The 17,342-nt window shown below is 35.1% G+C and overlaps 1 protein-coding gene across 1 annotated transcript in view; it reads left to right on the top strand.

Annotated features, from left to right (window-relative positions):
* Window positions 1–17,342, top strand: part of LOC149771425 (SEC14-like protein 2) — a 51,777-nt gene that overhangs the window by 13,379 nt on the left and 21,056 nt on the right. The window contains exons 5-7 of the mRNA XM_089948470.1: window positions 3,489–3,583; window positions 6,670–6,745; window positions 10,915–10,995. Coding sequence (XP_089804596.1) covers window positions 3,489–3,583; window positions 6,670–6,745; window positions 10,915–10,995 — 252 coding nt within the window. The remainder of the gene's footprint in view (window positions 1–3,488; window positions 3,584–6,669; window positions 6,746–10,914; window positions 10,996–17,342) is intronic.

Below are 17,342 nucleotides of genomic sequence, written 5' to 3'. Positions count from 1 at the left end.
CTGCTCTCTACATGGTGTACTCCTTCAGTGGCCTGGTAGGTAGAGCATCCATCTTGGATGCAGAAGGACACTGGTTCAAACCCCGGCGAGTCATACCAACGATTTATAAAATTGGTATTAGCACCAGCCTCGTTTGGCACTTAGCATTTGGAGGTTCGTGTTAGGACTGGTCGGCCATGTGTCAGGATAATGTGACCAGGTGGGACATGATGCTACATATTTGCGGCATGATGTCCTGGTGCTAGACATCACTATAAACTGTCACTCAGCAGATATTGTAGAGATATGGCAGAAAAATTGTTAAAGCTACTTTAAAAATCCAAAACAAAAATGTGCACTTACTCTGTATGGCAAAATTGTATCAGAATGTGTTGAGGTATGTGTTTACACACACTTTCATTTTATTTATCACTCCCCTTATGGCAGGTGTCCCTGGTGTTCGTTATTGAGTTAACTATATATTGTTTGGTTTTCTTTTCTTTCTTTGTTGTTTCAGAATAAACTATTAACAATGATGACATGGAAGCTAATGCAAGTCTGCAAGAAATCTCATGCCTGATGACTTGTCAAGTTTAGTCATGGAACGTTAACATTATGGGGGATCCTAACAATATAGATTGTCCATCCACCTAATGTTACTGTTACTCAGGAAGTAAAGCTGTCAGCACTGCTGTCTGTAAACCCAATCACTGTACAGGCTGTTTTTGATTTTGATAAGCCATCAATTTGATGACTACATCCTGCAGTTGTGGATAATCATGAAATGAAATTGATTATCCAGCAAGAATGGAGGCTGGAAAAAATAAAGTTCTTGAAAATCAGTTGTGTCATTCAGATCATTTGTGTATTAATTTAGAGCAAAATACCATGTAAATTGAACTCTTACACCAGTTGAAATGTGTAACTATTTCTACTATTTTCCATCTTTAGAGCAAAAAAGTTCCATGCACAAATGATTGTTTACATGGATTTATCTTTGGCAAGAAAAAAGGCATACTTCCCTTTTGTTTTTAAATAGACAAAAGAAAACCCCAATGATGTCAGTTTATCCTAAATGAGGATCATAAAGATGTAAAGCAAATATTGCTTGATATAGATATTATCAGCTAATTTCTGGATGTATTCAGTATTTCCTAAGAAGCTGTCTTGTAACATTCTGACAACAAACCACTTTATAAAATTCTGAAAACTGTGTTGAAATTTATGTTCTTGCTATATTTTGTACAACTTGTATCTTGAATTATGTCAGAATGTGTGCTTTCCTTGCAAGATTAAACACATAAAAATTTATCCATAGATACTCAACTCCCTCCCTCCATTTGGATGGTTTGACTTCACTTTATTAGAGGATGCATCGATGGTTGCTCACCTGACCAAGGCACCTCAGACTCTCCCATCATTGTCCATTATGTCAAGTCATTGAAAACTAGAACAGTGGATTACCTAGGATGCACAAGTTTTTAAGTTTTTCCACCCTCACATGTACCGCTTGGGTTGTATATGGGATGCCTGATACAGAAAACATTGTTGTTTGTTTTTAAGTCCAGTGGGTAAAAGTACCCTGCCCCCAAAGCATCAGCAAGGCTAGAATGTCTGTAAGTCCAGGCATGGGGTTTTGTTTACCCTGCCTTCAATGCATCAGCAAGGCCAGAATGTCTGTAAGACCAGGCTTGGGGTTTTGTTTCAGCCTTGTCTGTCTGTCTGCTGCACCAACTGACCTTGCTGTCTGCTGCTCCCTTGCAGTGGAGACAAAGGAGTTTAGTTTTAAAGCTACAATAAAAAAGGACAAAAATCTGTTATATTTTACTGTCGGCTGAGTGCCCTTATCTGCCTTGGTGGATATATCTGTTGTATCTTACTGCCGGCTGAGTGCCCTTATCTACCTTGGTGGATATATCTGTTGTATCTTACTGCCGGCTGAGTGCCCTTATCTACCTTGGTGGATATATCTGTTGTATCTTACTGCCAGCTGAGTGCTCTTATCTACCTTGGTGGATATATCTGTTGTATCTTACTGCTGGCTGAGTGCCCTTATCTACCTTGGTGGATATATATGATGAAACATCTTCCACAGTTGGTTGACATCAATTAGACATTGCCACGTCTTTCTAACAAGATCCAAGACTGTGGTAGTTCTCTAGCAATCATTTGATTCACCTGAACTATCTCCAGTTTTCTTCAGATGGGTTTATACAAATCTACAAATATGAGATTAGATACATCCCTGCAGTACTTGCATGCAACATTTTGATTAAAAATATCCTTGACGCTGTTGGCTGGCATGTACATTTGACCATATCATACTTGTACATTAAGGATCAGCATCACAGGGAAGGGAACTGAATCTGATGGGTCCATTGGCAGTTGCCAAGATGATCAACAAGCCCTGATAATGGCAGCACAACTTCATCATGGTGTTTGATTATAGCTTATGATTCAGTAGGAAGGAAATTTTTATTATAAACTATATTTCCCGAGAATATTTACTTGATCACATTACAGTTAAACAGTCACATCTACTGGCCAATGCAAGCATTCTTGCTGATTCTGTGTTCAAGCTTTAAACTAAAGAACATTTGGTATACGGTTAACCACCAATTTGGGACAAGGGGAGATAATTATAATGCCATCGGGAAAGAGTTAGTTCCCATGATCTCTATTAGAGTCTATGTGATATAAATAAGAAAGACTAATTTGTTAATCTTAATGAGAGACTGGAAGTCTAAGGAGGAGTTGGAGTAAATTCCTAGAATTAATATTTTTGGGTAAATATTCTCAAAGAAACACAATATAATATAAAAAGATCTTGTCTTAGATATTATGCAAATTCTTTAAATTTTTGTTGAGCCCACCTTGGTGGAGGTTAAATTATCTACCATGTTGGTTTCTGTGTTTGTGTTATTACAGCTATACATTCATCTTTTTATCCACACTGTAGACTTCAATATCAATGTTTTTAGATTAAGTTCAGTCTTAAAGTTTGTTTTACTTTGAACATAAATTAAGCACAAATTAATTACAAAGGAAATTTTTCCTTAGAATAAATATCTTATGTAATTAGCTGGCACTTACGTATTTTAAATTCGTGTTATGGATAGTCATTCAACAGATAGTGTCAAAACTGAAGTGCTGATTAACTGTTAAAATCCATAAGCTTTTCTTTTATTTCTTGACATAATTTTGTTCTAAATTTAGGGTTCCTTGTATTACATAGTTTGCATCCCAGGACTGCATTGTGGGGTTTCTCCTTGTATTTTCTGTCTTTGAGTGGGCAATGTCAAATTGTTCAATATTAAATTTATATTATGGATAAAGTCAATCTTGGATCCTTTTCTACTTACAGCTTTAACTAAATTCTTCAGAAATCATAGTTTAATTGAAATAAATAAATGATGCCAGATATTATTTAAATAAATAAGTTACATTGTATTAAAATGTATACATATTTTATACAAATTTATTTGGAGAGACATTTTTATTTATTTTAGGAATCTTACATTCCTGTAAAAAGAAGGAAGTTATACGAAGTAAAGTGTGGATAATTGAATCATTCTACAAGAGCTTTAAAGAGGAGCTTGAAAAGGTAAAAGGCACACCAGTTCATATTTGTGTTTTTTTTATTTATCTTTTTTTTGTTAGCTGATATTTTATGATATTGTCCTGTCTTTGAAAAGTCACTACTAAGATATTACCAACAAACTTTGTATGATATTAGCTTATAACAACTGTTTGTTCACATATCTGTCTTATGATGACTTTTAGCTATTTTTATGCATTTGTTAGCACAACATAATTTTTACAGATAATCATGGGCACAAGGAATCCAGTAGGAAATGCAGTCAAGGTGTAGAATAAAATTGTACAGTATTGCTAGATATACTTCTTACATTAAATCAACAGTATATCAGTTTTTCTGTATTATCATTTTTTACACTGAATGTTTTAGGACACCAAATATTTCTTGGCACGGTATTTATTTTTTATCCTTTAATTTTGTGACATAGTTTACAAATAATTTGATTTGTGCACCTAGGTTTTTGGACACAGATTAATTTCACCAGTGGTAAGAAACGAGAAACATACAAATACCAATTTTGGAAAAAGAATTAATGACTTGTTTGATATGAGAAACAACTTAAATAGATTAGAATCAAATTGTCAAAAGTGATGGACATTTATTAAACAGAACCCTTTATAAAAATTCTATTGCTTACAAATGGGGAAAAATCAAAATCATAAAAACATCAGAAGGATATGTTACCCTATTTTTAAAAGAGAAAATCGTAGAGTCACAGTCTTTCATTTCCAGAATTTTGTTTATCAGCTCCTTGTGGATAATACTTGAAGCTTAACTCACAAAGACCAGCTGCATGTCTAAAAATTAGTTCAAGTGGATAATAACTTTTTTAATGCTAGGATGTAAATTACTGGATTTTCCAAGAGAAATAAATTTGATAATTACCAAAAATAAATTTTTACTGTCATTGATAGACAACATTGATAAAACTATGACCAAGAAATATGATAAGCCATTTTGTCACTTTCTTGTTCTAGTGGGAAGTGTGGCCATCTTTTGTGTGGAGAATCACATTCAGATCCTATGGTGGGGTTGGGGTTTTATCGGGGGTGGGGGCATCTATTTCTGTTTAAATGCTTTTTTTATGTTGAACTAGGAAGAAGAATTAGGTTATTACTGATATTTACTGTGCCAAGATACACAAAAACACAGCAAAACATAAATGGCAAACTGTCAACATTATCGCATGTGATACTATAAGACATTTGCTATATGAATCTGTAGTACATATTTTGTAACCAGCACACAGACTGGGTCCATTTCATTGGTTTTGTTTGTAATATGTAGAACTACATTCCACATACTACTGGAAAGCACTTTTGCTTGAACTACATATGCTTGGAAATTTTGAATTAAAATTCCTTCTGTTTTTATTTGGTTTCTTCTCTTTGTTTTTACTTGGTGACATATATTATGTATGCAGATTTATCGTGGATAGCAGAATAATAAGAAATTTCATATTTGTGTCAATACATGTAAGTTATTAGTAACTTGGTGCAGATTTTGGTTCATAAATGATGTGTTTTCTGATATGCTTGCATTTTCTTGTGGACTGTGAAGATGGTATGTTTTTAGACAGCAAAAAGAAAGAAATTTTTCTTTGCCATATGAAACAAAACAGAAAATACAATCTGTGTGGTGTGTATTTGTTGACATTCTTGTACACCTTTATCTGGCTGGTTATTTTGTGTTATGGATTTGTCTTTCCATTTGTGCATTCATTTGTAAGTCCACCCATCAGTCCACTAGCATTTACTTCTCTTGCCCATAACTTCAGAATGGTTGGAGAGATTTTATTGAAGCTTTTCCCAGATATATATTGTGACCAGATGGCTATGTTACAAATCTCATGCCACAAGCTGAAGGTAACAGCAAAGAAAAATATAAGTCAGTGGCTTTTGTCCTGGACTGAAAATATTGTAATGAAACTTTGCTCAGGTATATATAACATGACTAGATGGCATATTGTGTACCATAGCCATGCCCTCAAGGAAATGTAATTCTATGACTTGTAACTTTTCTGGAGTTTAACGTTTGAACCCTGAAGATATTTTAATGAAACTTTAGCTAGTTGTGTATTATTTGTAGACAGTTGTTGTTGTTGTTGTAGGGTTTAATGCCATTTTTCAGCACACGATAGGCTATATATAGCGGCCAGTATTAATGGTGGAGGATGAACCCGGGAAAACCCTGGAAAGAACCACCGACCCTCGAGAAGCTACTGGCAAGCTTTCTCACATACCCACATTGGCCGAATCCAAGACTCGATCCCACACCCACAGAGGTGAGATGGCAGTGATCCATAACGGAGAGCACTTTAGACCACTCGGCCACTTGAGGCCCCATTTGTAGACAGTATGTCAGGTACCATAGTCATATATCCTTCCATATGGTGAATGTCATTGCAAGGGAAAATGTAACTCTGACTTGTTTCCTTGTATGGGGTATACGTTTTGAACCAATGAAGGTGTTTAATGAATCTCTTACCACAAATGTATATTATGACTAGAATTTATGTCAGATACCATAGCCATGCCCCCCTTGCCCTAGGTCAAGGTCACAGCAAAAAATTCCACAATAAAACTGACATTTATCCATGCACGAGTGTAACTTTGGAACCAGTAAAGGTATTTTAATTAAACTTTTGTTCTCACATGTTTTCAGTCATATCCCCTTCCATCTGGATCAGGTTCACAACAATGGATGATGTAAGTCACTTGCCTGTTCCCATAACCTTATTGCTCTTTTTAACTCCTACATATTATGTTGAATGCTCCAGTGGCCTAAGTGGTTAGAGTGATTGCTTTGGATGGGGGAGGCCGTGGGTTTTGGACCCTGTCCGAGTCATACCAAAGACTTATAGACTTATACACACACACGCACACACACACACACACACGGGCATGCTGGAGAAAGCTATGTGTTACAGGATTTCTAAAATATTGAGTTCTGTCATTTTTATTCCATAATTTTATAATAGTTCCTCATGACCTTGCTGTTATGGGTGAGGCATTTTTTATTTACTGGTATGTATTCAAGCCATTTTAGAGATCAGAGCATTTTTATCACTTTGTGCTTTTTTTTTCTTGTAGACTGGCAGGAGGAGAGAAGAAATTGTTATCATATTTGATCTCGAGAAACTAGGACCAAGGCATTTATGGAAACCAGGTTATACCTCTATAATATTTGCACTTAAAAAAATTAAATATCCAGTCAGATTTGAAATTCACACTTCCAACATTAATTTATACAACGTTTTAAAATTTCAGGGAAACACTGCTGTAACACTATGGCCAGGTTTCCACACTGTGCCATTGTGTTATATATCATATTGGGAAATATCAAGAAAATCCATTTAACTAAGGAAAATATTCTCTGTCCATTCTCTTGACTGTATAAAATGGAGGATGGTACTGGACTTCAAACTATGGGCTTCATTGATGAAGTTACCAACTTTAATGATGCTTTTTAAATGAGAAAAAGTGAAAATGATTTGCTTGTGTACATAAATAATATTTAATTTTTTGAAGATAACCATGCATAAATTAGAAAGGTGCCCCTTGAAAATTCTGTAATGCCACCATGATAGTTTAAAATTTTGTTATTGTTACTACTCCTAAGTGGATAGTAAAATTGACATTAGGTTTTCGTTTAAAGTCTTCGTATAATGTCAGTTGGTCTTAAGTTAAAATCATATCAATCTTATTCTCAGTATGGCCGGCTTAGTTTATTTTGAATGTACAATGGTTGTTGCTTTGAAAATCTTGTTATCGCTACTCCACTTGAATGTACAGTCATATTGACTTGGGCTTTTCACCAAAAGGCTTCTTAAAAACATGTCATCTTGATAAGTATGCAGAGACTCTGACATACAGTATGGTCAGCTTGGTGGCCATCCTGGACATTAAGTTATGGTTACTTCCCCTGTGAAGATGGTTGTAATAACATGGATTTTCACTAAAATATTTCATATGTCAGGTTGGTCCAAAATGAAAGGGAAACTGGTCTGTCATGAGATTTGATTGCTGTGGTGGACATATTGAAATACTTGTTACAGTTAGATGTACTTCACCTGACTGATAGTCATAGTGTCATCAGTTTTTATCGAAAGACCATGTTTGGCATCGTGAAAATCTTGTTATCACTAGTCCTTTTTAAGGGATGGTCATAATGACATGTGATTTTCATTTTTAAAAAATCTCATTTTTTTTTATTTGGTCCTGAATGAAAATGATACAAATTTGTGCACTACAGTTTCTGACAAATCTTGTAAAAGCTACATCTACAAGATGGAGGGCCATACAGACATTTGTTTTGTTTCTAAAACTTCTTTCTTGCAGTATGTAGTTGTTACTGTATTAAAATGATTGGTTGCATTGATGACCATCCTGAAACTCTTGATATGGATACGTCATCTTTACATTTGGTCGTATCGAACATAGAGTTTTCATGACAACAGTACAGAAATATGTAGCTAGTTCTAATGAAAATGGTGCTCATCGATCTTCCAAAATGGCACTATAGCACTCTTAAAATTCTTGTTACTACTCCTCTTGCATGGATCATGGCACTGGCATGGGTGTTTATACACTTCTTGCAATATATATTTGGTTGTGAATGAAAATGTTGCAGATCTTGCCACCAACATGTCCAGAAATTTGTGAAGGAGTTTTGAAAACCTGACCTTGAGGTCAAGCCAAAAGTCACTGCTTTCATTTCTGTACTTTATTGGGCATTGAGCTTTTTAAGAAAAGAGACTTAAGTTAAATTTGATACAGTCATATTTTGACCAGACTTAGTTGCATTCCAGTGAACAAGTTGATAGTCAGCACTAAGACATTGTTTTTAAGGTCAGCATTCTTAACTGCTTTCTTTTGCTGTAATGGTTGTAAGTAGAATGACAGAAACAGGTTTGAATGGATTTTTATCATTTTACCCATTTTGTGGATATATCGGAAAAATTCCAGGACTGATGCCGCTAACATAGCTTTGGGTTTTTGCTTCAAGGATTGTAGCAAATTTAGCATGTGATTATTTCTTGGCATTTTCTGAGACAAGTTTAGTGATTTTATGTCCATGATATTAAGATCAAAATCAAATGCCATGACAAAGAATATTGTACAGCACTTTCAGGTATCTTGTGAACATGTTAATTCAAACATAAGAAAATAATTTTCTTTACCAAATTTGGTTTGTTGGAATTTGTCAAGAATATCTGATGGTTTCATTACCCAGCAATTGAATAGAAGAATTGGTCTGATCTTAGATTCCTGGACAGTCTTTTCAGCCAATAGAGTGTCAGGCCCTTTAGGGACTCTTATTTTGCTAAGTTATGGCCTAATATTGTTAGACTCACAAAACGTTTCTTTCTGTACTAATTCCCATGTTATGCAACATTCTGTTAATGACACATTGTCTTAGTTTGATTTTTAGTGTTCATTTAGCATCATCATTTATCAGAATGCCGACCTCTGATTTTTGGACCACCCACTTCTGTTCGTTGCAGTTATTATCTTTATTATTGTTAGATTTCCAGCTGCCTCACTTGGCGCTCAGCATTAAGAGGTTAGTGTTAAGACTGGGCGGACTGGTGTCAGGATAATGTGACTGGGTGGGACATCATGCCCCAGTGCTGGACATCACTATAAACTACCACACTGCAGACATTGTAGCGACATGACTGAAAAATTGTTAAAGCTAAGTTAAAAATCATAATCACACACACACACATTGTTAGATTTCAAGAAAATTTATATGAAGCTCTATATTAACATAATTTTCAGTAGAATTTGATTATTTGCTTCCTGTATTATCATTTAATATAGTTATGGCCACTAAATATTGGGTTCACATTTGGTGTGCGGCTTTATGTTGACGAGACCTCATCAGGGTTCCATTGTCAGTGTTCTATGTCATTGGTAGTGTCTTTACTATATCACCATTGCTGCCTAGTTCATACCTCTACAAAAATACACCCACACTAACTTCAGTGCAAACAACAAAAAGCTATGAACATCAATTTCAGGAATTTGCTTTGTTTGCTTTAAAGTGGTGGCCAATAGTTGCTATAATCTTTTGCTGTGGAATTGACTTGCAGTTATTTAAATAGATAGGTAAATTAATTGATTTATTGATTTGGATGATGTAATTATTTCAACAATGGCATTGTTAAGGTATGGGTTTGTATGCCATTTGATTAAACAAGCATTTGTGGGCTATTGTTTGTCATGGAATGAATAACCAGATCTACACAATGCATTTAAATTAAACACAAAAAATTATGATTGGTTTTATTGTGCATTGTTCAGTGCAAATTAGACGAAGTTATTAGTTTTTTTAAAGAGCTGATATGAAAGAACAAGAAGCTGACAACAAAATCATAGGGTAGTGGCTGACTATTGACATATTTGAAAGGAAAATTCACAATTGGAGACTAAATACATCTTTATTCATTAAAGGAGGACAAAGTGTTTGAGCCATTTTTTTCTTTAAGAATACAATAAATCTCACCATATCATCAAATCAGCTATTTACTTTGTGAATATAAAACTATAAATGACAAAATAAGAGAAATTTGTAGCGGTTGTACTGATTTGGGAGCCACACCATAATCATGTTATTTGCAAATGTATACAGTATAACCTGCATATAAAGACCACCCCTTCTGCCAAAACTGGTCCCTCAAGACAGGTCATAACACTATATAATCAATAAATCTGTGCATGGAGAACCTGGTCTCAGGAGACAGGTGGTCCATCATAGCAGTGGTCTTCAAAGACAGGTTTTACTGTATTATAATGTAAAGCATTACAGTGGTGTTTCCCTCTTTGAATATATGCAGAATCAGTAAAATTTCTTTAATCAGGCAGCAATATTTGACTGCATATTTGTACAATTGTTTATTCTTTAATATAATATCTTTTTATTGGAGGGGCCCAGAGTGGCTGAGTGGTCTAAAGCGCTCACCGTTCCGAATCACTGCCATCTCACTGTCGTCTGCATGGGTTTGAGTCTCAGGCTTGGCAAACTTTGGTATGTGAGAAAGCTTGCCAGTAGTTTCTTGTGGGTCAGTGGTTCTTCCTGGGGTTTTCCAGGGTTCTTCCTCCACCAGTTATACTGGCCACCATGTATAGCCCTTCTGTGCTAAAAAATGGCGTTATCCTTATATCAACAGCAACTTTTTATTGGAGAATGCTCCAGTGTAAGAGATATGTTATAAATGAGGTTTTTTTTCTTCTTTCATGTAACTAAAATTGATAAAAATGAAATTAAGCTATAGTATACTTTGTTAAGGAAGTTTTATTACAAAGGTATCTCACTGATAACTATAATTCCAGGTGTTGATGTGTTCAATGAAATACTCAAGATGTTCGAGGACCATTATCCAGAAACTCTCAAGTATGCTTTTATTGTAAATGGTGAGTTTATCTCCAGTGTCTTTTCCAAACAAAGCATGGGCATATGATTTGTTATTAAAAGTTACAATTTTATAATGCCGATTTAAATTTCCGGTCACTTAACCCAAATTTTTGGTAATAAAATGAGTCATAGAGCTAGGTTTGATATACCAGTTTTTTTTTAGAGATTGTCTTTACATTAAATAAATAAGGGCCAATTCTGCTGTTATTTTTTGTTTTAAAGAAAGGAATCAGTGCCTGACCGCATGTCATAAGTGAGTTTGCAAGATATCCAGGTGCAAGTTGTTGAGGGAGAGGTGTAGTAATAATGACGTTATTTAAAGGGGATGAAACAGTTAGCCGAAGAAATAATCTAACTTGAGGCATTCACAGAACATTTATATGTAAATATACAAATTACAAAGACACATATATAAATACACACACACATACACATACTTGTAGATTGTAGCATGTGTATACTACACCTCATTCATTTTCTTTCCCCGCATAGAACCTCACACATACATATGAACTCACATAGAACCTCACACATATGTATGAACTCACATATAACCTCACACATACATATGAACTCACATAGAACCTCACTCATACGTATGAACTCACATAGAACCTCACACATGTATGAACTCACATAGACACTCACACATATATATGAACTCACATAGACACTCACACATATATATGAACTCACAAAGACACTCACACATATATATGAACTCACATAGACACTCACACATATATATGAACCCACATAGACACACACTCACACATGCATATGAACTAACATAGACACACACATGCATATGAAGATACATAAGACACCCACACATGCATATGAACCCACATAGACACTCACACATATGAACCCACATGCATATGAACCCATATAGACACTCACAGATACATATGAAGCCACATAGACACTCACACACACATGAACCCACAGTCATTATACACACAGTATGTAAGACAGTTATTTTCCTTCATTCAAATGTACAAACATCATAAATCATACAAACCTTTGTCAGTATATTTCTCTCTCTGTCTCTCTCTCTCTCTCTATATATATATATATAGAGAGAGAGAGAGAGAGAGAGAGAGAGAGAGCATTTCTAATCTCTTCTTAAATACTATTCCAGGGCAAACTTTGTGAGTATTGGAAATTTCATACTGTTTCATGGACATGGATCTGTGGTGGAAGCATACATGCCAACCATGTTACTTTTGGTGTAATCATTATGCTTTTTTTCACCAAATTACATTTTACACTAGATGATATATGGATTATGCTTTATTGGTACATTAAAAAGTAAAATAAAAATAAAGCAATAACAAGTTGTTTTTGTAAAAAGAAAATTAAGCTCTTTTTAATTCCTCTCATTTAAATTTAAGAATATTCTTAAAAAGGTGACTGCTGCATAAGAATAGTGTAAGAATACTTTCCTTATTTGCTATTTATAGCAACTGTTTATGACCCATTTCCAAGAAAATACATAGGTTTCTTCATATGTAAATTTTTACTTAACAGATCCATTTTATTGATAAATCAACACTGATTTACAACCAAATTATGGTTTTTGGCCACTTATAATAGCAATAATTATGTTTGTACCTCTTGGGGGGGTTGGCATGTATTTAGAATGGATTCAGTCTTTAATAGGTTATAATTTTGACCTCTCAGCTAAGTTTTACTGGTTTTAGTTTGGTCCGATATTTGTTTGACTGCTTACATCTAAAGATGTGCTAGCTTTGCTGTGTATTATTAATTTGAATTACCCCATACAGTATTACAGTGTTATAAATAGGATTGTATGTAACTATTATAAAATAACATCCTCAGTGTCTAGTTTTCATTAATAGACTTGTTATGATGACTAGCATACAATATGGCCACCAAGGCAGTCATCTTGAAAATCTTGTTATTGCAGTCTCTTGCTGCTGGGCTTTTTCGGGAATTGTGAGCAGTCAGTACTTACCACATCCCAGCATTTTTTCCATCTTGGTATGGAATTTGTGATCAAACCCAACCTTATTTAGCTTTCATTAATTTGCTGAGTTGATATCTAATAGTGGGTATATTTCATTGAGAAAGAATTTGCAACTCCTAAGCTTACTCAAGGTGGTGGCCGATTTGATTCTTCTCATTTTCCTTTTTCATGCACCCATTTAAAAATGGCCCCACTGGCCTAGTGGCACTTCCTTTTCCGGTTGTCTAGATCATGTTAAAACAATTCTGCATCTTTGACAAGAAAATCTATAACTTAGAACAAGAGTTGCTCTAGAAAGGCCCTAAGCAGCGATTACCATTTGTATGGATGCCAGCTTGTATTGTTGGAGGCTTAACATTTGGCTTGCTTCACTGTGGTCAATGGCAAAGAAGTCACTCCATGTGAACTTTTAAAAATGAATGCTATAGCAAATGCGTTTCATTGATGGCAGGATCAGTATTGCAGGAGAGTGATCTCAACATGTTGGACAACTTAGTGGTGACATCCTACCTACTCAAACGAGCAAGAAATCCTCGAACTTACACACTCTGATCTGGAACTTCATAAAATAGTGATAGACCTTTTTGTGATGTTGTGGAACCATAAAGTGCCCCCTTCCCCCCTGCTTCATCCCTCCAGTCTTGAATCCAGAAGTCTTGGGTTGTGAACACTCTGAGTTTGTTGAGATAGGGTTTGGGGCTGTGCCTTTCCTACAACTGTTTTGGCACCAAGGATAATACAGAAAACAAAGGGACTGAATTACAAAGTGATTATAATAGCCTCATGCTGGTATGATAGTTTATGGATGAATGATTGAATGATCTGCTTTATCTGGTGATAGATATCCTCAGGAAATTTTTAGTGGAGCCCAATCTGCTCAACAGCCCTAGTTGTAGGTGTTTCATCACTGACCAGACAGGCTTCTCCATCATACCTGGTTCTAATCAGGACAGCCTTGCACTGAAAGAATTTGAACCTTCAGTCAGGGAAAAATTTTGATGAAATAGAAGGCCCTCCATTTTAAAGGCTTATGAAGGAAAGTGGCAAGTGTTTGGGAACTGTTGCACCCTTTGAGTTCCTTGATTCCTCAGCTGGTTAATGTTTTCACTGACTTTTTCAGGAGAAAAATTTAGCTGCTGTTACTTTCAGAGGCTACTGCTCCATGATTTCTGACATGTTGAAACATGGTAGAGAGGGAACAGGACGTAATAAGGTCCTGTCTGACTTACTGGCCAATTTTGATGTTATTTGATCCAGATCACTCACTTTGTTTCCCAAATATCTTCCATGTGTTTTGAATTGGCACGACACAGATAAATTCAAGCCTTTAGCCAGAACCTCACTGAAGCTTCTTTTATGTAAATTTTGTATGCCCTTTTGATGTACCCACACTAAACCCAGTTTAGATGAGTTGGTTCTGTGGCCCTGATAATGCAGCCGGGCTTCATGGCTAAGAATTGGTTGCCATTGGTGGTCATCTGCTCCATCTCACCAGTTGATGCATTATGAGGGCAAGACCCAGTTTGTGCTCTCAAGTGGTATTGGTGCAAAATACATGGAGATGAGTTGTGGCATCAACCTTTCTTTGTCTTCCAGTAGAAGCATGGAAAGAGGATATCACTCCTCAGGCCCTAGTCTCGTGGCTTTAGTGGGTCATTTGCATTCTCTGAGGTCTCACATGATCAGATATGCTTCATAAAATTTCAGTTCATGAGATTCTGTGGGTCTCATGTTTGGATCTAATATTTCAGTCCAAGACATAATTAAAGCTGTTGGCCTGCATGCACAGTCATTGTTTTCAAGTTTTGATCTCAGACATGACATGAAAATTGAATCTGGTGGGTCAAGTGGCCGCATCCCAGATGATCATGAGACTTGTTGATCACCATGAGATTTTGTTCATGTCAGCGAATCCAACTCACAGGAAAGGGTTTTGCATTTTAATGGATTCACATGAATTTTGTTCTTGCTAAAGAAGAAGTCTGTTTATTGTCATCACAGGCTACATTACCATTGGTTGTGCTGTTCTCATGTTAGGGCAGCTGTTAATCCTTCATATGGGGAATCTAGCTGTTTTTTCATCAAAGGCTCCTGTGGTAGAGTTTGTTTGCTAATTTCACATATTATGCCAATGTGATCAGGAAGTGTATTCAGTATGGAAAGGAAACTTTTTATTACATTCTATTTCTCTGCGAATACTTATCCAATCACACTGCATTTAAACCCACCCATACCTCCTGGCAGATATAATCATCCCAGTTGATGTATCACTTAGCTTAAACCGGTTAACATCTGGTTGATGTGCAGCTACCTAGCAGTGGTAAGTGGAGGTAATGGTAAAGTTTCGTCTCATTGTCAGTATGGTACATAGATGAAAATTGCACCTTATTGGAGTCTAGATTCAAGATTTAGCAGTTTATTTTCTAATGTTAATGTGATCTGGCAAGGATTCCCAGAGAACTACTAACATAATATACTAAACAATTTGTTTTTTTTTTTACAAGGGTTATAAATTGGAGGAAAATTTTTCACTTTCATTTTCTCAAATAATCCTTGTTGTGAAAAGAGAAATGTGCATAGGCTAGGGTAGGTTTAATATTTTCTTTATTTTTATATCTGATTTGCTTTGTTTGGGTTTGAGAGTACAAAAAGTTGAATTTACTTTTGATGTGCATCTCATAGAAGACTGTTAGCTCTGCATGGCTATTTTTCACTTCCTGAACTTCAGAGGTAACTTCTTAAAAAAAAGTTTATAAAGTTTTCAGTTTCTGGATATTTTAAAATTTCATAAGTACACTTTCAAACAATAGTAATGTTTAAACTGAATTTTTTTTTCTGTACTTCAAAGACAAAGCATGTTTTGTGCTTTTTTAAGTACATTTCCACAGCACAAAGAAGGTGTTGTTATCATCATTGTTTTCCTAATAATGTTCAGAACAAAATATCATTCCAGTGGCAAAATATATATATGTTAACTTCCTCTTCTTTGATAGAGCTCTGGAAAACAACGTTTTCCACTGCATTGCCCACTGACAGTGGTATTCTAAAAACCTAGAACATAAGGGTAATGTTTTTTCCCATTTCTTTGAATTTCCTAAACTTCTTGATGGAATTTGTTTATACATGAGAAAAATAGACAAACTACATTTGTTTTGATCCAAGCAGGTGGAAAGAACAAGTTTGATGCAGTATATAAATGGTGAAGCCTTATCAAACAAGTTCTTTCTTCTGACTTGGAAAAAAACACTTGCATAGTTTTGTATTTATCTCGTATCCCATTTTTATTCACACATTCTTTAAAACAATTTACTGTATACCTTTAACAAAATGAATTAGGCATTTGGCATTTTATGAAAGCTATTTTACAGCCCTCAGCATATACATGTACATAACCATGACTAAGCCTTTTTAACTGTGTTGTTGCATCATTGGTGTGTCACATTTCAGATATGGATTTACTCATTAGCTTAGAAGTTTTACAAATGTATTATGAAACATATAAATGGATTTAATCTGCAGTCACGTGCAAGTGAATTTTTTCGTTTCTTCTTAAATGGAATATAGGTTTTGGACCAGTAATTGGCCCCTTTTCATACATCCTGCTTACTGACAAAACAGTCCACTTCGAGGCAAATTTCAGGGCAAATTTTAGAGACTTATGGTAATTAAAGACCATAAAGTTTGTAAAGAAATCTCATTCATTTACAGTACATTCAAGCACTCTCTTATATTTTCAATTAATGCAAGAAATTATTGATGCATGAACTTTGATAATTTAAGGATAAAATTAAGAAATCAAAGATTCAGTGTCTTCTAACATGCAGACAAGATTTTTAATATTCTTTTGGATATATTTTAGCAAAAATCTAAACAACATTGCAGTATTGATCAGTTTTTTTCTTTTTATTTTCTACTTTAACAGTTGCAAGAATTTAAAATGTCAATATACATTTCCCTCCATTTGCCCCAGTGATCTTGACAAGAATGTAACAGGATATAATATTTTTAATCTGAGTCACAATCAGAACAGCTGTTGCTCTCTGTGATCTGTTTACCTTTATCTTACAAATGCTTGCCATTCTTATCCTCAGACTTACTAAACAAATTCTTTTCCTTGGTGGTTTTAATTGACAAATTGTAAATCCTTCCATTTAAACTCGCAGACCATATTTTAGAAACATCTGAAGCTGAAATGGATTTTAATTACAATTTGGTATTTTAAATGATTTACATTGTGGATTGTCTATTGGGAATTAAACATTGGATAAAGTTTTCTCCAAACATGAGACATTTCTAACCATGCCTTGACTCTTTACATGAGTTCCATTATAGTCATCCTTGATTGTGATTTTT

The sequence above is a fragment of the Sinohyriopsis cumingii genome, unplaced genomic scaffold, assembly GCF_028554795.1.
Source record: "Sinohyriopsis cumingii isolate HCF-2022 unplaced genomic scaffold, ASM2855479v2 utg001869l, whole genome shotgun sequence".
NCBI classification, from domain to species: Eukaryota; Metazoa; Mollusca; class Bivalvia; order Unionida; family Unionidae; genus Sinohyriopsis; species Sinohyriopsis cumingii.
This window is presented reverse-complemented; position numbering and strand designations above follow the sequence as displayed.